The sequence below is a fragment of the Canis lupus genome, chromosome 11 (assembly GCF_048164855.1).
Source record: "Canis lupus baileyi chromosome 11, mCanLup2.hap1, whole genome shotgun sequence".
NCBI classification, from domain to species: Eukaryota; Metazoa; Chordata; class Mammalia; order Carnivora; family Canidae; genus Canis; species Canis lupus.
Genome location: NC_132848.1, coordinates 40850475 through 40873230, shown reverse-complemented (window position 1 = coordinate 40873230; position 22756 = coordinate 40850475). Strand labels below are relative to the sequence as shown.

Sequence of the window (22756 nt, the reverse complement as noted above, 5' to 3'; positions counted from 1 at the left end):
TCCTGCTGTGAAAGATATTTCAGGGGCCAACATTAATACTCAGATTATAGGCCTCCCGCCTTTGGAGCTTGACCATACTCAGGCCGGAAGCGCATGGCGGACATGTGCAGCAAAGAACTGGTTGTACCATGTACGCCGCCCAGGGAACTAAACACAGAAGCTGCAGTGTGCATGCTTGTCAGACGCATGGGGAACGGTCACCAAATAATTACTAAGTGGCTACCATGTTTAAGGCACGGGACAGGTGCAAAGATGGTTAAGAAACCACATCTGCCATCTCTCATCCCGTTCTCACATCTGTCATCCTGTTTATATGAGATTCTTAGCCACCCCGAAAGGGCAGGCTGCACAAGAATTATCATCACACTGTGCCCAGGCTGGCCACCCCCAAGTCACCTATCACAGTAAACATGCCGACTTGGGCCTGGCACTACAACCAGTCCTCGCTATTCACAGATCCTATATTCATGAATTTGCCTGCTTGTCTAAATTCCTCCATAACTCCAAAATCAGCAGTTGTGGTGCTTTTATGATTATTTGCAGACATGTGCAGGGTGGCACACAATTTGAGCCACCTGCTACGCATGTTTCCCACTAAGGTCCCGTCAGGCAATCAATGTTCTGTCTTCTAGTTGCAGCCCTTATTCTGCAAACAGTCCTCTCCATGGTTTACTCAGTGCCACAATTTTTGCATTTTTGTGCTTTTTTCTTGGTAATACTGCCCCTTAAAATGGGCCTTCAGCACAGTGTTGAAGTGTGGCCTAATGTTTCCAAGCACGGGCAGGTTGTGATGTGCCTTGTGCAGAAAGCGTGTGTGTTAGCTAAGCTTCATTCAGGCCTGAGCTAGAGTTCTGTTGGCTCTGAGTTCCATGTTCATGGATCAACAATACCTATTAAATAAGGTGTCTTTACACAGAAACACTCATAAAACAAGGGTATGTACTGCTTGGCTGATGAAAATGTTGTGATCAGCAGTTTGCAGGAACCTGCCTCTATGTTTCCCTGGGAGAAAGGTTCAGTGTCCGTGGAGACTTTTTAGAATATAACTATGGTAAATAATGACAAGTGACTATGGTTAATGGTCAAAAAACAATGTCAATGCTGTTAAGCAGAAATACACTATTAATCTCAGCAAGAACAAATCTGAAAATTCTATGATGTCAAATACATTAAGAAACTCGTCAATTGTACCAGGCATGGGCACTGTGCTGCTCTGTGGCGCTTTCCACAACACAAAAACCATGGGCTGTGCACCCTAAGGAATGAAAACCAGGCTCCCGTCCAAGATACCTGCCTACCTTCCTACGGCTCAGGGCTCGGAGCCTCACGCAGCCTGAGTGGGCTGCTGGGGGCAGTGCCAGCTGGCACGGTCTCTCCCAAACACTGGTGCCATCAGAAGGAACTGTGATTTAAGCACACCAAAGCCAAATAAGGCAATCTAAATGATGTGATGCTCAACAAGTAACACAGACTTCCAAACCCAGTGGGGCAGCTTTATGTCACCGACCAAAGGGCCAATGTCCGTTTCTTCACTCTGCCCTCCAGGAAGGCTCACTTTGTGCCAAAGGAGGCTCAAGGAATCACCCCATGGACTCAGGACAAGGAGCTGTGCCAGAGCCTTCATTTGTTCCCACCCTCCCTGCTGGGTGCAGTGGATCAGGGAGAGACTAGTGGGCTACTCCTCACCTATCAGGATGTGGACTCGGTACAGATCGGACTTCTGGAGCAGGTGCTGGAGCTTCACCTGTGTCTCTGTCGCTTCCACACCCTTGCTGTTGGCACCAGACCTCTCCTGCAGCACCTTGTCCAGGTAAAGGAGGGCCAGGTGCGTGTGGTACTCTTCCTTCTGCAGGAGACGGGAATCCAAGCAGACAGATATAGTGTTTGTAGGCGGGAAGTGGGAGCTCCCCAGCTCAGGACTGCGCCAAGGCAAGCCAGGGCAGGGTCTCTGGGGCAGTTAACAGGACATGCTCACTGAGTGAAAACATCCCAGAAACCACAATACGGAGAAAAATCTATGAGAAAAAATGCAAAAGGGTCGCTTCTCATTTGAGAAGTGAGGGCCACCGGATTTAGGTATTTTCCAGAAAGGTGAAGCTTCCCTCATTTCCCTAAGGATAATAACAAAGGAAGATAGAGACAAAGCCATGCACTCCAGGCTGCAGAAACCTCCAGCGCCCTAGGCCATCCACAAATACAGGCTGAGCATCCTGGGAACAGGGCATTTAAAATACTACATTAGAACATTTAAAACACCTACACCTGGGCAGCCCCGGTGGCTCAGCGGTTTAGCGCCGCCTTCAGCCTAGGGTGTGATCCTGGAGACCCGGGATTGAGTCTCACATCAGGCTCCCTGCATGGAGCCTGCTTCTCCCTCTGCCTGTGTCTCTGCTTCTCTCTGTGTCTCTCATGAATAACTACATAAAAATCTTTAAAAAAAAAAAAAAAAAACCTACACCTAAAATATTGCATTAGAGCCATCTGCCAACAAGCCTTCTAGTCCAACTCTATCTCTTAGGTCACTACTATGACCAGGCAGCCCTGCACATGTTAGTCTAAGTTTGGAGGTGCTCACCTGCAGTCTTCTGTCTATGACTAGATGTTCCAGGTACTTGACAAGGGCTTTAGGGTATTTCTTAAGGCAAGTGATTATACTGTCTGGATTAAAACTGTTCTGCTGTTCATCCAAAGGTCTCTTGGTGAAAACTTGAACTCCAACCTGAAAGAAGAATGGCAATTTTGTTATGGCTTTTTTCCAAGACACCACTTTTTCTTTATTCTGAGCACTGCCCATTTATGTTTGGGTAATATTATTGTCAATACAGGGGATATAGAGGATACGGAAGGGCACCTGGATGCCTCAGTTGGTTAAGTGGCCAACTCTTGATTTTGGCTCAGGTTGTGATCTCAGGGCCGTGGGACTGAGCCAAGCCCTGCATGGGCTCCATGCTCAGCACAGAGCCTGCTTGGGATTCTCTCTCTCTCTTTCTCTGCAGCGCCCCCAACAAACAAACAAATAAATCTTATTTCTTTATTTTTTTAAAAGGTTTTATTTATTTATTCATGATAGACATAGAGAGAGAGAGAGAGAGAGAGAGAGAGAGAGAGAGAGATGCAGAGACACAGGCAGAGGGACAAGCAGGCTCCATGCTGGGACCCCGAAGCAGGACTCAATCCCAGGACTCCAGGACTGTGCCCTGGGTCAAAGGCAGGCGCTAAACTGCCAAGCCACCCAGGGATCCCCTAAATAAATCTTTTAAAACCCCACAAAAAACAAAAACATGGGGATACAGAAAATCAGTGCAGGATGGGACTCTGACAGAGACCAAAGAGCACGACACAAAGGCAGGAAAGATGACCTAAACTCTGAAACCTACTCATACACCTAGCCGGAACTTCTTCCCAAAGGGTCATAAATTAAAGAAACATTTACTGGTAGCAGGTTTTGACCCAAGAAGCTTTGGCTTTGTGCTATTAAGATCGTCCGAAAACAAGGATGGCCACTTACTGAACAGTAAGTGACAGAGTATGTACAGTACTGAGTATCCTGTAAACTCAGTACTCTGCACACTAGTATCTGTGGTGTGGTTCATCTGTGCAGATCCAAGGCCAGTCTGGAGCAAGTTTCCAGACTGCCTTTCTGTACCTGTCGAGTGGAGCTCATTGTTCCATCTCCCAGGGAAATGCTAATGGGTCAAGCAGGGAAGTAAATGCATCCTGCTCCTCTCCGGGCACTGATGTGTGGTCACTCTATCTCACACAGACACACACACACACCACCCCCCTCATGGGCAATACAGCACAGCTCCCCTGAGTATGAATTCTCAGTTCTATAAGCCTGCATCTCAGTTCTGTAAGCCTGATCTCAGTTCTGTTAGACTGGATCTCAGTTCTGTAAGCCTGGAACTGTCTGTGCTATACCAATGACACGACCTGGGGGAAGTCTCCAAAGCTGAGCTTCAGTTCCCTTGTCTGTAGCTGCCACCTCCTGACGTTGCTGTGGCATTTAAGAGGTGATGTGCATTGAGTGGCTGGCACCTCATCAGGCACACAGAATTCTGGGGTTGATCTGCTGACGCCATCCGTCAGCACTGTGAAGAGTCCAAAGTTTCCCACAGCTTTGAGTCTGCGTTGCAGGTGTGCATGAGTGTGTCCGGGTACATTATCTATGCGTGTGCACAGAGACAAGGTAAAGATGAAGGAAAAAGTACACGAGGCACAAGGGCTTGGACCTTCCTGTTCAGATGGCACCGTGGAACACAGACCCTAGCTGAGATTTTAGAAAGGCAGATGTGACACACAGAAAATTCTACGTTTATGACGAAGGTCCTGCATCAGAAAGCTAAGTTTGTCTCTCCAAGGGGAGCCAAGGAAACGTGTGTTTTTAACGGTGAGAACTGAGATGCTATTATTATCTCTTTTCCAGTCATTCTGGGGCTTCCCTAAGGAGTCTTGAGCTTGCTGCACACCGCCCCCTGCCCCCAGGAGTGAGCAGCCACCAGCCACCAGCACCCCCTCTCTACTGTCCCTTCTTAGCCTCGAAGACAGCAAGTCCTGTGCAGCTTCCTTCCCTCCTCCAGACCCACAGCTTCCATGCCAGGGGCTGTGGTGGCGCAGAGACAGGACAAGGGGTGGCCTGCTATGGCCCAGGCAGGGGCACCACGTCCTGCGAGGGGACAGTCTGATACTGCTTCGGCCCACCAAAAATGGAGGTGCCACACTTGGTCAGGCAGGGGGATTCACACAGACACATACACACAGACACACACACACGCTTTTCAAAAGACGCTAAGAAGGTGACCTGGCTCTGCTTTCTGCTTTTCTGTAAAAGTGGCCTGTCCCAGACAGATATGCCAAACAGCACATCTCAGGACTGAGATGCAAGACTTTCCTAAGGGCTGGCACGCCAGGGGCACACTGAGATGTATTAGAAGGGGAGCAAATGACAGGCAGGCTGAGGCTATAGCATGATGGCTTGTGTCTCACTGGAAACAAAGCTTTCTATTTTTGCCAGCCACCCCCTCCTCCCAAAAGAAAAAGGCATTTATAAGGCACAAACCTCTTCACTTTTCTGCAGGACCCAATCGGCATACTTCCAGACAAGTTCCTGGTCTAAGCTGTAGGTGAGGAAGTCAACGACATATTCATACAGGTCTGAGCGAGTGGAGTCATGAATGTCGCCATTCACGATGTTCACCCACAGCTGGGGGGGAGAAAATTAGAAAGAGAAATGGAAGGTTACATACCTTCTAGGATTATCTAAGCAAGAGCATACGCTCACTCATTTGGCCTTCTGAGACTTGAAAGTAGTAGGACACATTTTGAATGCTTGTGTCAATTTTAAAGTTTTCAGAGAAACAGAATGATGGGGAAGACGTGGCCCAGGAAACCAAGGAGATAAAGGGCCAGATTCTTTTTCTTTTCATCCTAACGGTCTTGCAGTAATGCAAATAGGAAACACAACACACAGGAAGCGGTAGATGTATTAAAAAGGTTTCTCCATGAAATAGAACGATCACTGACAGCATCTCAACCCAGAAGAGGAAACTCACCAGCCTCCACCAGTGGGGCTGTTTCCACCTTCCCCACCTTGGGAATCCTCGCCGTTGAGGTCCCTGTGGACTGTCACAGGCAGACACTGTGCTTTCCAAAATACTAGTGATTCTGTCCCTTACTGTGTCCCCAGGGCTCATGGCAGCTGCTAATAGTAACAGTCCCTCGCTATATCATCCAGAAACTTCCCTGCCGTGTCAACCCAAGCTTCCTGCCAGAGACCCAGAGTGAGGCTGCATCACGTGGGGGTGGGGGAGGGAGGCTGCCCCACAGCCATACCGCATCCCCTGTACCTTGCCCGCCCACCCGCCTGCCTGCTGCGTTGCACTTCCGGACCATACCACCACCGGCACGAAACCCAAGAAACAGGGCTGGCGGGGTCAACTCTGTGATTCTGGTATCAGCATGTGAACCTTTCTCATGATACCAGTTTCTTTAACACTGAATTCCTCAAACCAAATAAGCTAATCACACACAGATATATGTCTTTTTTTTTTTTTTTAACCAGTAGAATCCCACCATATATGAAGATATCTTTCGTACCACTTCGATTTTGCAAATCCCTCCTATGTAGCTCTGCTGATGTTACTATTATGCTCACATCAAGCTGTAATTCCTAGGGTTGTGCATTTTACAGTATAAAAATGTTGCCCCTGACACTCAAGTCTACTCAGCCCCTGGGTATGTATTGATGGAAACCCATTTTTTTTTAACTTCATCTGCAATCATATCATTACCATGACAGTGACTGTATGTGTGGCTTTGCCAAAGTCATGAGGCTGACCTTAGCTTTGTGACCACTGCTAATGTTCTTGGCCACTCATAGAACAAAATAAAAAAGGCCCATGAGGAAACTATAATACAGAGCGATACCAGTGGCTAACAAGTAACAGAAGGGGACAGTGTCTCCTGAGGAGTCACAAGACTTGGGAGGAGAGACGAGATATGAGCCTAGAAACGAATGGCCAGGGCCACCGGAACAGTGGTTCACATCCCCGTTCTATTGCTGAGCAGGGCTGTGACCCCAGGCAAGCGAGTGGCCTTCATCAGCTTTCGTTCTGTCCCAGGTGATGAGGGAGAATGATTTACCCTGCTCACTGGCAATGGTTATTGTCATTGATAGTGGAAATCACAAACAAACTGTTATCTGCAGGGCTATTTTCCCAGTAAGGTAGTGATGTCATATGCCATGTGGCTCAGTAAGAAATCATTTACTTTTGTTTCTTAAAATTTCAAAACCTCAATATTGATAATGTCCTTGAAAGAAGATGTAAAGACAAAACCGCTGAGTGACTTTTCTCAAGCAATACACTTTCTAAAACAGTATTATTTTTGTTCAGTAAAAAAAAGTTGTGGGTTGGGCAAAAATGGTCTCTGTCAACTTGTACATTTTTTTTCCAAGTTAAATGATAATGATTTTTAAGTCATGCTAAGATGCTTTTGAACTAACCTGAACAGCAGCCGCATCTTGGTTATTATAATGATAGAGCAGTCCGAGTGCAAAATACCTGAAAGGAGACAAGGTGGTAAGTACACCCTCTCTCCACCACCTGCTGTGGATGGCACCCGCCCAGCGACAGCCCCCGATCGCCTGTGTTCGAGGAGTTCAACAACAGATTTCCAAGGACAACAAGATCTTCATTTCTGTTTATTTACTCTGGTATTAAACTGTATGCCCTTTTGGGGCACCTGGGTGGCTCAGTGGCTGAGGATCTACATCCGGCTCAGGTCGTGATCCCGGGGTCCTGGAATTGAGTCCCATATCGGACTCCCTGTAGGGAGCCTGTTTCTCCCTCTGCCTATGTCTCTGCCTCTGTGTGTCTCTCATAAATAAATACATAAAATCTTAAAAAAAAAATCTGCCCTATCAATTTCCAAAAAGGATCATATTCAAGTCTAGGATGAGCCAAAAAATAAAATAATTATATTACAGAGAATCAAAATTGGAATTGTTTTATAATTTCCTCAAATATTAATCTAATCTCGTATCTTTTCAGATGATCACCGTCAACCCATCACGAAGTGTCAAAGAATATTTGGCGGGTGTGTCGTCAGAGCTGTTACTGAAAGGGGGGGGGGCGGGTCAGGAGCCTGAAGAACGACAGCAATGCAGGCCCAGGGGGCCCATCTGTCACAGAGAACAGAAGGTCCGGAAGGGTCGGGGAGGGCACCTGGGTATCTAGGCCCAAGGTTCAATTTAGGTTCTGTTACTTGAGGACTGTATGGCCTTGAGCAAGTGGAAAGCCTGCCTGGCCCCCCATTTCCTCAGTGGTGAGTGGGAAGGGTGGGCCTAGGCATGAGCTGCTCCAGCCTCCCAAGTTCCACAGGAGCGTCCTGCTCCCTGTCCAGTTCCTCCCCAGCCGGTGACAGACCAAGCTGAGCCAGGGGGGATGCTGGATTGCCTCCCTCCGAGAGCGAACTCTCAAGGTATCCAACTATTCATGCTCTCCTCTTATCCTCAGCCTTTCAGGAAGTTATACTGACTCTCTGGACCCTACCAGTCCAAGCCACGATTATGAGGCATCAGTGAGGTTTTCTGGTTCCTAAGCAAAGTAATTCCCTTCTATAGCATGTCTGGGAAACGGAGGGAAAGTGCTGGGAAAGGCCAACACCCACGTGGAGACCAATCCTGAGCCCCTGTTCCATTTGAACAGGATTTATACTGTAACCCCTAAGATTCTCGTGGGACTGCATCCGTCCTTCTACATTTCAAATACATAACAAAAATCACAGATGAAGAACCTTACTGCTTAAGGGAGTCTAGAGATCATCTGACACTTCTGAAAAAATCCCCCCTCACCTGGTACCTGCCCAGGATGGAGAAGCTACCGGCTCTTACCCAGCCAGGTGCTATGGCCAACTGCCCTTGTGTGTCAGGCAAGGGGGCGGCTGTCTACCAACTCGTGCTCATTATGAAGGCAGAGTTCAAAGCCATAAACTTTTATCAACAAGATCAAGAAGTCTCCCTTTTAATCTATTTATTCAGACAGCTATCTATCTGTGTGATTTGGCCTATCGATGACTAAAGTGTGCTATTAATTTCACCAACATGCATGTGGCATCTTCCACGGGAGAGTTTTACATGGAAAAGTATGGATATGAATACTAAGAATCCCTTCATTTACTAACTGGGCCTCTGACTGGTTGTAATTACCAACCTTAAAGAGTTGCTATGAGGGGCACTTGGATGGCTCAGTTGGTTAAGCGTCTGCCTTCGGCTCAGGTCATTATCTCAGGATCTTGGGATCAAGCCCTGCATTGGGCTCCCTGCTCAGCAGGGAGTCTACTTCTCCCTCTCCCTCTGCCCCTCCCTCTTCTCCTGATCTCTCTTTCTTTCTCAAATAAATAAAATCTTATAAAACAACAACAAAAAAAGAGTTGCTATGAGAGCTAATGCCTTCCAAGACCTCTCTAGTTGTTTGCAGACCGTGCCAAGGGTGATCTAACTTTAGGGGTGCTGGGATGTCACTATGGCATCATGGAAGTCACCTGATGAGTGTCCGGGGGACTCACACCCACCAGCTGTGTTGGCTTCACAACGGCCCACCCCCCTTCACGATGCTCCTGGCCACATGTGGGAAAGGAACACTCACTTTTTGTGCTTCTCTAGCCAGGCAGCGCTGTCTGTTAGGAGACAAGAGTTCTCAGTGACCAGGAGGTCCAGCAGACTGTCATGGTCAGCCTCTGCGTACAGCTTGAGCAAGGCCGTGTCGATATCCTCTTTGTAGCCATTGGCTACCTCTGTGCTGCGGACCTCATTCAGGTAGCTCATGAGGAAGCGCTTACACTTGGCCATCTTCTCCTGGTCCCCCTGTGTCAGCTGGTTCAGGTCTGCATACTCGTGGAGAGGAGGGTGGGACCGTGTGAATGAGGAAGAGGTGGGCAACAGGAAGGGGTACAGAGAGATCAGCTCCCGGACGTCAAGCTGGCCGCTTCTGCAATTACAGTGTCAAACTAAATGAAGCAAAAAGAGAGAAAGACTACACATAGGCACACAAAACGACATGGGGGAGGGGGGGCGTGCACATCCGCACACAGTAACGGGGAGCTGATGTGTGGGTGAGTCCTAATTGGCAAGCCCAGCAGAGCACGTGATCCCAAGAACGCATGAGGGGACCACAGAGAAAGATACACACACTGCCAGTGCTGATGCCCAGTATCAAGACCTGAGGTGGTCTGAACACCAAGTGAGCATCAGACTCCCTGGAAACCAAGGCCAAGAAAGGAATGTGGAAGGAACACAGCACTGTCTGGTCAAAGGCAAAGTACAGTCCTTCTGAAACCAACATTTGTCCTGGCACCAAATTATAAGCAGGTCTGCTCAATGGCCCACAAAGGGACTTTGCCAGACGTGACTTACAACTGCCTCATCAAAGATCTTAGGACAGGAGCCATGGGAGCGTTCATGAGGCTGTTGCTCTGCTGACTCTTGATGGCCTCTCAGAGCATAAGGTTAGGCCACAACTCAAACAGCCGCGTGGTGTCCTAACCTTAGAAGGCCAGGGAACCCATGTGGTGATGTCCTACCTCTATTGCCTGTAGGCCCCGCCGTGCTCCACAGGCCTGCTCATCCTGTCCACCGTGATGTCAACGGCAGCATCACAGGGCTGCAGACCTCAACCCTGGCCCAGGAGCAGCCCCACCTGTGGGCCCCTCTTATGGAAACAGCTGCGGGGCCCCCGACATGAATGGGAACCCAAGGTAGGGCTTGGGGTCTACACATCCTGCAACTTTCACTGCACCCGCCTCCCTGCAAGTTCTGACAGCCTCTCCTCCTCCTCCTCCCCAGCTTCCGGCCTCTGGTTCTCCTTGCTTCCACTCCTGCCGCCTCCCCACTCCACCTTCCTTGCTGCTGCTGGGCCTCTCGAGGACAAACCTCAGACCTCTGAGCACAGCGTTCTTCCTTGTTGCTCCCAGTGACCTTACAGCTTTGGCTTCCACCATCCTGCCCACTCTACGATGCTTCTGCGCCACTCATCATTTCCCTAGTTTACACATTTCATGCCTTAGGTTTTGCTGCCTTGCTTCTTCTGCTTAAAGCCTCGGCCTTCCACGGAAGCAGTTTTGCTCCCCGGGGGACTTTTCTCCATGTCTGGAGATACTTCTGGTCACCACTGGAGGGTACTACTGGCACTGAGTGGGGAGAGGCCACAGTTCCTAGGATGCACAAGAGGGTGCCCATAACAGATTATCCAGCCCAAAAGGTGATGACAGGTATGATTCTCAATTTTGGAAGCTTCCAGCCAAATCCTGATCTAAGCCCATGCTGTGCATTGCCCCCAAAGCACTCCACCCCCACCGTGGAGCGGCACCCACGTTGCTGCCCAACGGACACACAGCCAGAGTCCAGACCCACACGGGCACGCCATAAAAGCAGGGTGCAGTGTGACCCTGATATTCTGGCTGTGACACTGGGGCCAAGTCAGCTTCATGGGAGACGTGCTGACCTGACCGGACACAAGGACATCTAGAGGAAGAGGCACAGACCGTGTGGCCCACACTGTGCATCATAAACAGGTTCTCTCCAGGCTGCCGACCAGGATTAGTTGGCAGTTGTGGCTTCTAGCTCTGAACTGAGAAAGAATCCGAGGATAGGTCTCAAATCAGTAAGAAAAAAAAAAAAAATCACAAGTTATTAGCAAGATCTGCCGTGGGCACAGGAAGGGAAAGTGGAATCACGCTTGTCTTTGGCATGCCTACTTCAAATATTAAGTGTCCGTCACATTTTTGACAAAAACTGAGCAGCCATCAATTTAAGCTATTAAGGGGCCGAAGCATGAGAAACAGGAACCTCATGTTAATGACCAGCAGGCCCTTCACTTACTCTGTCACACAGTCTGAACTCTTCTAGGAATGCATGATGACCATTTGCCCACTGTTACAAATTAACTCACGAGAAGAAGACAGTCCCGTGACCCCGAGGAGGAGGGTTTTGACACCACCTGGCTAAAACAGGTAGGGCAGAAAGGAGCTAGGTCCACGGGGACAAAGAATCTACCTCAGTCCCCAAGTTACTGCTGACCCTGCCAGGAACAGATGATGATAGCACACAGAATTCACATACATGTAAGTTATACAGGGCATCACTCCTTGCTAAGTGACTATACTCAGAAGTGTGCTCCTCCAACCAGAGCAGGAGGCCGGGCCTGGGCTGAGTCCACGCCCCACAGAATGGACTGCCGATGGCATGCTATAGTCGTGCTCTGCTCTGCTTGCTACTTGGATGTGAAGGTTCTGTTCGGACCCTTTGTTATACACTTTACCCTCTAAACTGTGTGGAATCTAGTCTGGTTAGTCTGAAAAATTATATCCTAAGTTGTCCTTATGAAGGTTTCTGTGCAAAGTCTTTGGAAGGAGCAGTTTCTACCGGTCTTCCCAGAGGCACCAGCTCTTTTCCTAAACTTCTAATTTCCTGTAAAATATCTGAAGAAAAGGAAGGTGAGCAAATAATAGCATTTTCCTAGGAATCCTCCATGTTAGTGAATTCACTCCAGGATTCCCTTCTCCTCTCTCACGGGCCTGCTATGGGCACCTCCTCATTAGCTTCTACCCTCCTCAAGACACAGGGCAGGTAAACTGAGGGTAAGGGGTGGGGGTGGGGAATGAGCACCGGTGGCGGATGCTGCTGTCAACAAGCCTCCCCATCACCCCTGAGCACGCTCTAATCATGGCATCCCAATCGAGATGAAGGTTTGGGCAACAGAGGGACATGAGGGGAGGCTCGCCACCAGCACCTCAAATTACCTGAAGAGCTCCTTAGCTTCCAGGAACTGAAGCTGTGCAAACTGTATAAACCCCGCCTGCTGCAGAATCCTTCTGTACATTACCTGCAAGGAAAGACAGGTTTAACCCATCTCTTAGACACACCCTAAAACCAACACAACAGGAGGAGCTTTCTGATCAGAACCCAAGTCAAATGTTCATGGTTACACAGGAACTGGAAGTTCCAACCAAGGTAAAGCAAAAAATGGCATATATGAAATTATTTTCAATATAGACAAATATATTTGTGGGCGTGTGTGTGTCAATCAACCCCCTCATTCCTGAAATAATGCTGTTCCCTATTTGACTATTCTCCCTCACTTTCTCCTCAGATCTTCCCCCTAAATCTCATTTCCTTCCCAAATGTGTTCTTTGATCTTCCTCCTCCTCCTTAACTCACAGGGCAGCAGTGAGGGCTTCTACCTCTGGATGCTCAGATGAATATCAACAGCTCCAGTGTTTCTGGAGGTCCAGAAGCTGCTCACCCTGCTTCCAACTCCTCTGGAATTGACACTTCACTTCTGAGTATCCTTCAGAGCACAGGGTCAATGCCATTTAATCAAAATAGATAAACCCTCATGCTTTCCCAGCCCACGCTGGGAAAATGCAGTGCATTCCCTCTCCTGGAGCTGCATGATCCATAGTCGCACACCACAGTCAGAATTCCTGCTGTCAAGGTGCTGGGTATTCTTTGTTTCAGCCAGTACCACCAAGGTTTCCTTGACCACAGAACTTCTTTCTTGTGACATCCTGTAACAGCAAAGCGCGCTACAGAAAGCTCTCCTGTGGTGTCTCGATTCCACCCTGTTGCTGTCCAACGTGGTCAGTTCTGGACATGCAGGCATCCATCCTTTGCCTGAAGTAGCCCTAGGACATGTCTCTTCGCTCTGTTCATACTGGCACCATCCTACAGCCAGGCTGTCACCCTCACACGATCAAAGATTCTACTCATGATTCAGACCCTGAGAGTTCAATTCCTCCACCTTCCAGCCACTGTGCTGCTGTATGAGCCATGAATTCCTTGGAAGCACAGTGCATATGTTACTCCTCTTTGTAGCCCCACACCCCAGCATAGCACCTGCCATTCAGGAAGTGCTTCTGGATCTGAAGAGCTGTTGTCTTGGTATTGAGACAATACTGCTGCTCAGAGATATTAAGATCTTAGCCCAAAGTTAGTGAAGTCATAAGTGGTAGAGCCGGGTTTAAAAAATAGATCTTTCGGAGTCTAGAGCCCAATTCTTTCCACTCACTGAGTCGCACAGTTATACAGCAAGCAGTTAATACTGTTACTCACTGAAGAAGTGAGGGAAGAGGAGACTTGGAACCTAGAGGCTAAGAATCCTGTTTCCTCACATCAGCTTTTAAAGGAATTTTTGCTGTACTTTTGAAGAGTTCTCAAAATGTAGCATTCCTTCCCTGTCCCCATAGAAATTCCTTGAGAGAAGTCAGAAAGGCAGGTTGCTTTTTCATCTCCTTACCTTTACCTTTCTTCCCTGACAGCAGCCATTTGTGGCCTAACAATATACACCCAACAATAAGCAGACAGGGGTGGGTCAAGGTTCTGTTATACAGGAATGCCAGCTCCATTTCCAGAAATAGATGTGATAAAGACTATCCACTTAGCAAAAAGGATCAAAAGGACCCAGCAGCTCCAGTAGAAGAATTCTTGATCACCGCCTGGCCTTGTGATGAGAAATCAGCCAAACTACAATTTACTCCTCGTGGTTGCAGTATTCAAATGCCATCTACTGTTTCCCTTCCTAAAGGGAAATAAAAAACACTTATGCAAACACTCCCAATCTTTAAGAATATGGAGTTACTTTTTGCATTCTAGTCCACAAACACTCTAGGTAGACTTAGAAGCAGCATGCAAAGAGATCCCATCATCCTGAACATAAGCATCTAGAGGCAAAACCATGGATGATACATAAAACCATTGACAGACCTAAAAACACCTGATCAAAAACCTTAGCAAGCATAGCCAATTCCCAGTGCTCTGAAAGTCTGTCTCCTTTCCAGACTGCCTGCTATGACTGACCGCTCCTTTGGCACTCCACTCAGGTGATGCAGACTATAAACCTGGGGCCAGGTTGGCCAGCAGGACAAGGAGGATGGCCATGTGAGGAAAAAGAACAAGAAAGTCTGTTTATCTTCCCAGCATCAGAATTAATTCAATGGACTCTTTAGCTGTCTTTTTAACTTACTAATTTGTCCCTTGGCGTAAGGTAGCTATTAGAAGTCCCAGGCCAAGAGAGTAAATTAGCAAAATAGAGCTCTAAGTTTAAGTCATGCCACTCACTCAGCACAGAGATGGGGGGCTCCTACAAGCCAGGTGTAAGAGGTCATGTATATTCTGGGAGCAAAGTGAAACTGAAGTCAAAACCTCTGTTTCTACTATCCTATTTCTGAATTGAGATTTCTAAATTTCATGCTTTGGGTAACTAGAAATGTTCTGAAACAGAACATTCTATTCTATTTGATTTAGAATGAGGTTTTTTTAAGGGCAGAAAAGCCAACTTCTAGGATCAGGCTTGGATCCCCCAATTCCCACCTCAGGGGTTTAGCACTTCCGCTTTGCCAGTGGGCTCATTTTCAGGACAGCAGGGTAGGTGGGCATACCCCTTTCCTACTGAGAATAACTGTGTATCTGTTGTTAACAAATCACCAGGTGCAGTTATTACCAACCAGATACAAACCCAGAGGACAGCCTACTCTTGACATGAGACTACCCATAAGCTTCTGGTTATAATGCTCTATAAGAAGAAGACTTGGGATATATGGTACCTACATATCATTCCTGTAAAAGAGTACAACTAACACTTTAAATAAAAATTGGTACAAATGTTATACTTTAAACTGTATTCATACCTTTTCCTATAATACATACTTCAGTGGTGGGTTTTGGGCCTTTTAAAAACTCTTCTTACTTAATTATTGCCTAAATAGAAACACTTTTCCCAAAACACACTGGGTGAAACAGTAATCCCACCTAAGCAGGCATGATATTCTCTCCTTGTTCAAAAGGCAATCCATCCTGATTAAGTTTGGAAACAGATGTCTACGTGTATATATGTGTGTGTATTACTGTAAATGTTGATATGGGGTGTCTGGGTGGGGTCAGTCAGTTAAACATCTGCCTTTGGCTCAGGTCATTGATCCCATGGTCCTGGGATGGAGCCCCATATTGGGTTCCCTGCTCAGCAGGGAGTCTGCTTCTCCCTCTCCCTCTGGTCCTCCTCCCCACTTGTGTTCTCTCTCTGTCTCAAATCAAGCAATCTTAAAATAAATAAGTAAATGATATGTAAAATATATATGTAAAAAGTATTTACATGCCATATATACACACACCTACATATATAAAACAAATCCATAATGTATAAAATAATGTATTTTACATATGTCCCTTTTTGGGAATTCATAGAAAGATAGCAATAAAAATATAATACATGGATATTAGTATATTAGAAGCTCTGAGAAATCCTCCAATTAAGAAACCCAATTAATGCAACTGTACAAAACAGAACCTTTCCACCTTGCACCCATCACCATCCCAGAGCAAGGGTCTGGTGACATGCAAACTGGCAGCCATGCTCCAGAAGGCAGCCATGTAATGGGGAAGCATGCAAAGCAGGAAAAATGGTCAGTTCCAAAGGTGCGGATGGTGGGGGCCAGCATGAGAAGAGGCAAGAGAAGAGGGCCTGAGGAACTCAGCATGCATAACGAAACCTACCCAAAGCACAGGTCCAAACCCTTGCAAAGGATACACTAAGAGATAGGAACACACGGCTGTTTAGAAGAAAAATGATGTTCTGAAGGCAAAAGCCCCCTTGCTCTTCGATATTTTTTTCTTTACCAACATACATGTATTTTTTAAGATTTACAATGTAAGTGATGCATTCATATAGCTCAAATTTCAAAACATTCAAAGGGATTTAATCCCTCCCACTGCCAGTACTGCTCCAGAGATAATCCGATGCTATCAATTTCTGGGGTAGCCACAGAAATACGTTATGTGTTTATAAGCAAACTCCCCCCATTTAATAAAGACTAAAGCACTAAAGACAGAGTACTGTCTGTACTCTCTGTACATATTTAACCCAGTGTCTTTCAGAAATCCTTCTGCCTTGACACACAAAGTCCCTGGTTCTCATTCATGGCTCTGCAGCATCCCGACAGCCCTCTAGACCACAGCGCATTCAACCATTCCTCCACCAACAGCATCTGAGTCACTGGTTTTCTTTTTAAGTAAACAGTGTGATCGTGAAGCATCTTCTCCATTAGTTATTTTGCATTTTTGTGGTTAGATCCATAGAATACCCCTCTAGACACAGATCTGTAACTTGGGGAGAGATTCTCAAATTGTCCTCCCATAGGCAATTTACATTCGCAGAAGTGCTATCTGTGAATGTCCATTTCCCCACACCCTCAACAGAGTATCCTTGAGCCCTCTAATCCTTAACAATCTGAATGGAAAACATATTAGTGAGCTTTGAATTTGCACATCTCTATGAGTGAGACAAAATATCTTTTCATACATTTGTAAGACAGGTGATTTCAGTTTCTATGAAATATCTGTTCATATCCATTTTTCTATTGGGCTATTCGTTTTCTTTCTTATTTATTTGAAGGAGGTCCTAACATTTTACAGAAATCAGCTTACCTTCTGTGCTTTAAGTTGCAAGTACTTTTTTGCTACTTACTTTTTAAACTTATTTATAGTAGGTTTTACATGTAGAATATGTTTGTAAGTGTATGTATGCAAATTTATTAAATTTTTAAAAATTACTTTAAAATGTTCCCAAACCAAAGTATCTGGGAAGATAGTGGCATGCAGTCTTTTTAATCTTGCAGCTTCCGCATAAAAACAGAACAATTAGTTCATAGCAGTTCACAAGAGCCAAAAGGCAGAAGCAACCCAAGTGTCAGTGGATGAATGGATAAACAAAATGTGGTATATCCATAAATGGAATACACTATTCAGCCTTAGAGAGGAAGGAAATTCCGACACATAGGCACTATACTATAGATGAGCCTTGATGACATTATGCTAAGTGATGTAAGCCATGGACAAATCCTGCATGAGTCCACTTACAGGAGGTACTCGGACCAGCCAAAATCATAGACCACAGAAAGTATGACATTGCCACAGGGAGGAGGAGGGGCAGTCGGCACTTAATGAAGACAAAGTTTCAGTTTTGCAAGATGACAAGTTCTAGAAATGCATGGTAGTGATGGTTGACCAACAATGTGAACATGCTCAATGCCACCAAACTGTAGACTTAAGAATGGTTAGGATGGTACATTTTATGTTAATGTGTATTTTACCACAAGTCAAACAAACTATTGGAATAACAAAACCAAAAACTCACCGACAACACTGACAACAGCATCAAGTGACAGCATCCCACAAACCCAGAAGTGCGAGCTGTTGGGGACAAACCAGCACCAACTATATGGGAAGCCAATATACATTATGAGACTGTGGGGAGCCGCGGAGAGAGGCCAAGGGGGTTGTACGGTCATGAAAGCCAGAGTTTCCAAACCTCTGTCAGGAACCACTGGAAAGCCTGGGAGGGAAAGGGGCCTTCGCCAGTAACAATCTGCCAGTAAGTGGCAACAATGAGAAAGGGAGCTTTAAACCAAGGAAAACCTCCTTGGGCATCTAAGACAAAAGGCTAACTCACTGAAAGGGAGAGGAATTCAGATTGTCATCTGATTTTTGTCGATGCTTGATGGCAAAAAATAATGGTGCAACTTATTTAAGTTTCTCATTGAAAGAGTGTGAGTCAATGATTTTAGGGCCAACCACAGTGGTCTTCAGGCATAAAGGCTGTGGATGAACTGTTATCAATGTGTAGGGACAGTGTTCTCAAACCCCCATGCTGGGATACCTGATGGGGGATCGACTGCTGCAGGAAGCCAGAGGACTGGAGTCAGTGGCATAAAATGTGCCAGTGAGCATTTAGTACACATCTGCCCTGAACAAAGACAGACAAATACAAGGGAGGCAGGAGATGCATTCAAACAGCAGAGACATCATGACCATCGAAACACAGGGGGCAACAGAGAGATGCAGAAGTACAATGTGCTCTCTGAGGATTAAGGAATGTGACTTGAACACAGATGCTGGGGGCTAGGAGGGAAAGGTGCTAAGGGCTTACCAGCTAATTCCAAATGCTGCTCAAAGTGGGGAATCGACAGACAATAGGAGCTCTCCCCAGAAAGAAAAAGAAAAACCAAAGGACTTTTATAAAGTTAATACTATTAGGGGAACCATTAGAACAGAAATTGCAAGCTTCATGCCAAAAGAAGACCTGGGAATGAGGAGGAAGGAAGAGTGCTGGAGGTGGGGGTGGACAGGTGAAGGGAGAACAGCGTTCTGTGAATGAACGGTTTTGTTGATTTGACTTCTAAATTCTGTAAATATTTTACATAACTGTAAGACAAAATTAAATTCCAAAAAGCAATCCCTAGAAGACAAAAGTGCAAACAAAGGACCCTAACTACATACATGAGAGATGCAGTGGCGGGCCTGCACAGAGCTAGCTCCGGGAGGGGGGGTGGGAGGGGATGGGGGGTGGGGGCTCTAGCACAGTCCCCTGACTTCACAGCCCGCTTGGGAGTTCCCCAAAGGACAGAGAGAATAACAAGACACGGCACTTACGGGACAATGGGAATGCAAACACTGCTGGGACTCTGTTCTCTGAAGGACTTTGTAATGACTTTGGGGAGTACTGTAGTAGACCGTACTGTGGTTACACTTAAAAGGGGACATCTTGACTTTTAAAGATATATACTCAACTAGTTTTAGATGAGACAGAAAAAGAAATACAGGTATTGGAGTTCAAGCTTAAATACGAAAACTGTCCGTAGTACTCAACACAAACCAAGAGAACTTTCTGACACAAGCCTTTGTGTGTAACACAAGAGGTCTCCTTACTGCTGCTTTCTTTACAATGTCTTAAACCTTAAGATAATTTAAGCCCAGTTTTCTTAAAGATCTAAACTCTCTGGCCCTTTGGGATCTCTAGGAGCATTATTCTTTTAATCCTGGTCCCAGAATTAAACTTCTTGATAAATCCCTCCCTAGTCCAGAAGTCAGTGAAACAAAACTGATGAAACAGTGACAAGCTTGTCCACTAGATAGTTGTCCCTATTCCTCTCCCTTTCTGGCTTCTCTAAGCCCACAGTCCAGCATTTGGTGGCAAACACCCTCAGGTTAAAATAAGTAACGTGCTTCATCATCTAAGAGTCACATCTCATCCTCAAAAACACAGACATGTTCAGGAAAAGTTCTCTCTAAACCTTTTCTGTCAATATTACTCTTCCCTTATGGTTCTGTTTTTAACACAAAACTTCTGCTCTGCAATCCACTATATCCCAGCTGTGTTTGAAGAGGAGTGGGTTACCATCACCCACTGTGTGGCATTTTGGCCCCAGGTGTGACCAGGCTACCAAAGGACAGAAAGAGGGCAGAGTCTACCTAGGAACTCAGGAGGCCAAAACTTGAGCCATGTAGTGCAAACAGATGTATTAAGTGTTAACACACAAAGCACAGGGGAGGGATTGGTTCTTCCTGGAGGGATGGGGAGGACTCAGAGGAGAGGGATAAGCAAAGTACTGTATCATCGAGTACAGAAGCATTCCCCAGTAATGGAAGCCAGCGTAAATAACAAGTCAGGCAAGGGGGGAGGACAGAGAGGTGTGTGAAAGCACACGGCGCCTTCTGCAAACGGGCAGGCAAGACACATGGGGTGAAGTGCCACTTCACAGGGCTGGCACGATGCAGCTGGACAGGTGTCCCCATGTGAAACCATCTCAGCTGGCCTGCCTTCTCATCTTTGGACAGTGGTGCTGGCTACTTCTTAATTATTTTGAGGATTAAAAAATGTCTTGAGGTGCCTCACAGAACGCTTACATGTTTCAGGGCTCAAGAGTTGTCGACTCCTTTGCCCTCCACCCTTTGAGGCGTAGCATGGGTCATGGAAGTGGCATGGGCCAGACCACAAAGCTCTTCAAGAGTGTGCATGAGGCACCCGCCATGATACTCTGAGCAAACGAGTCTACTAGAATGCAGAAAAAAGAACATTCCCACAATGGCACGGAGAATGGAACACATACACACACACACACACACACACACACACACACACACACACGTTGTTAAAGTAACAACTCAGGCAAAACAGATGCGTCTGCACACCAGCAAAAGCAACAGGCACTGGAAATGAGGGCCAAATTCGAGACCATTCTGAAGATCTATTTCCAGGTCTGGATATATGATTTTGTCACAAGTGGGAGAAGGCAGGAGCATGTGAGAAAGAAAAAACTATACCTGAGATAGGATGACACTTAGGTGACATCTGAGCAAGATGAGAACTAATATGAGTCGATATTGACTGCATTTCTCTACTCAGTAAAAGGAGAAGCAAGGGAGCAAAGATCAGACAAGGAACACTGGATGTTTCTGGAAGAACATTTCCTGCATCTAAAGCGTGCACGTGTATGTGAGCATGCAAGGAGGGGGCCCCCCAAGGCATCCACACGTCCACAGGAGGCAGCTCAGGGGTGGAGCCAGCAGGGTGGGGCGGCCTCAGACCCTGTGGAAGGCACAGCCACCCCTCTGGGACAGCCTCAGGGCTGCAGGGGGAAGTGGCTCACCGCTGCTCCTGAACCCACAGGAGCTGCTGCTCTTCCTTTGCCTCTGCTGCCCCCTGCTGAACGCTAATAGATCAGTTCCACTTTAAATAACTAGGACCCCGGAGGAACAGTTTATCATTCTTTAAATATAGAAAAGATGCCCTCTTCACATGTAGTGAGCCCCGCATAACATATAGAGAAGCTGAATCCCTATGTCGTGCACCTGAGATTTATGTAACATGGTGTCTCAACTCTACTCAAATAAAAAAAAAATTACAGAAAAAGATGCCCACTTTCACACTTATAACAGTAAGTTACACGTCCGGTCTTCTTTCATTTGGCAGCATAAAGCAGCTGAGGTCAGAAGGCATTACTTCATTGCACAACAATCACTGAGTCTGGTGCCAATCTGGCTGATTGGCACTATCGAGGGATCATGACGAAGTCACAGAACTTTTCATGATTGGTTTCTATAATCAGTGAAGTAGAATGTTTCATTACTTTCAAATACGTAGAATAATGTGAACTAACCTAACAACCAATTGAGCAGTAATTTTTAGGGAACCTGATTTCAATGGACATAAGAATAACCCATGATTCTTGGATCCATTTTATTTATCATTCCAACTATATTAAAGTTGGTGTCTCAAGTGCATTAAAAGTTTTCTCCTATGGAAATTAATTAGATGAATTCCTGCAGAATTAGATCATTTACCAGTATGGCTAACAAAGCTTTTCCTGTAGATACTGAACGTCTAAACTTTTAGCATTGAATCCTGTCCCAAGAAATGCAAATTCTAAATTAGAAGACAAATTAAGCTGATGTTACTCTTGAGGTTTATGAGCACTATGCTCCTGACTCTTCTCTGAAGGCCCAGTGAAAAGAGAGTTGATTAGAAATACCACTTGGTATCAAGTCAGAGCTTCACAGTTTGACCTGGCCTCAGCTGGCAGCGAGGCCTCAGTCCAGCTCTCCAGCTGCTCTGCAACCTGCCTCCGTATCTGTGTAATGGGGATGGGCTTGAGGAAGTTAAACCACAGATACAGAAGCAGTCTGCAGGATCATGGCACACAAGAAGGGCCAACGTACCTAAGTGAAATCTGAATGTCATGTAGCTGGTGGCTTGGTGTCACGGTTTCCTGTGACCAACTAATTACAAACCTGAAATTTTTCTTTTGGAATGTTCCTCCGGGCTCCTTTTGCTAAAACCAAAGCCTCTTCCACTCTATGGCTTGCTAGAAGATCCTGTATTTGCTTTTCCAGGGGCAATGGTACCAAGATGTAAACTCCTTTACTTGTAGCAACAATCACTCTTCCTGGGAAAAAAATTCAACAATATTGGAAAGAGAACACACCGCACAGACACACGCTGTTTCCCCCAAATAGGATTGTCATCCGATCTGATGACTGATTTGTCTTTTTTTTTTTTTAAGATTTTATTTATTTATTTTAGAAAGAGAGAGAGAACACAGAGGCAGAGGGAAAGGGAGAAGCAGGCTCCTCGCTGAGCAGAGCCTGACACAGGGCTCAATCCTAGGACCCTGAGATCATGACTTGAGCAAAAGGCACACGCTTAGACTGAGCCACCCAGGCACCCTTGATGGCTGATTTCGTTGTAGTTCTCCCAACACAGAATTCCTACAGAAATTATAAATTACAATGCTTTTATTTTCTTCTTCCCATATTGTCAACTGTCAGAAAAAGGGTGGGATGCTAATACCACATTTCCAAAGTACAAAATATGCTTTTTTGCTGTTTGTTTGAAAGTGCTGATAAATTTAAAATCAGTTGAGCAGTGGG

At 46.2% G+C, this 22756-nt stretch overlaps 1 protein-coding gene across 3 annotated transcripts in view; it reads right to left on the bottom strand.

Annotated features, from left to right (window-relative positions):
• Positions 1–22756, bottom strand: part of TGFBRAP1 (transforming growth factor beta receptor associated protein 1) — a 62769-nt gene that overhangs the window by 5130 nt on the left and 34883 nt on the right. For 2 of the 3 annotated variants that reach the window (XM_072844376.1, XM_072844377.1), the window contains exons 4-10: positions 22118–22272; positions 12298–12380; positions 9147–9488; positions 7004–7061; positions 5060–5203; positions 2576–2719; positions 1687–1846 (exon numbers count right to left, since the gene is read on the bottom strand). In XM_072844376.1, coding sequence (XP_072700477.1) covers positions 1687–1846; positions 2576–2719; positions 5060–5203; positions 7004–7061; positions 9147–9488; positions 12298–12380; positions 22118–22272 — 1086 coding nt within the window. Of the gene's footprint in view, positions 1–1298; positions 1403–1686; positions 1847–2575; positions 2720–5059; positions 5204–7003; positions 7062–9146; positions 9489–12297; positions 12381–22117; positions 22273–22756 lie in introns of all 3 variants that reach the window. The other variant, XM_072844378.1, reaches the window with a different exon arrangement.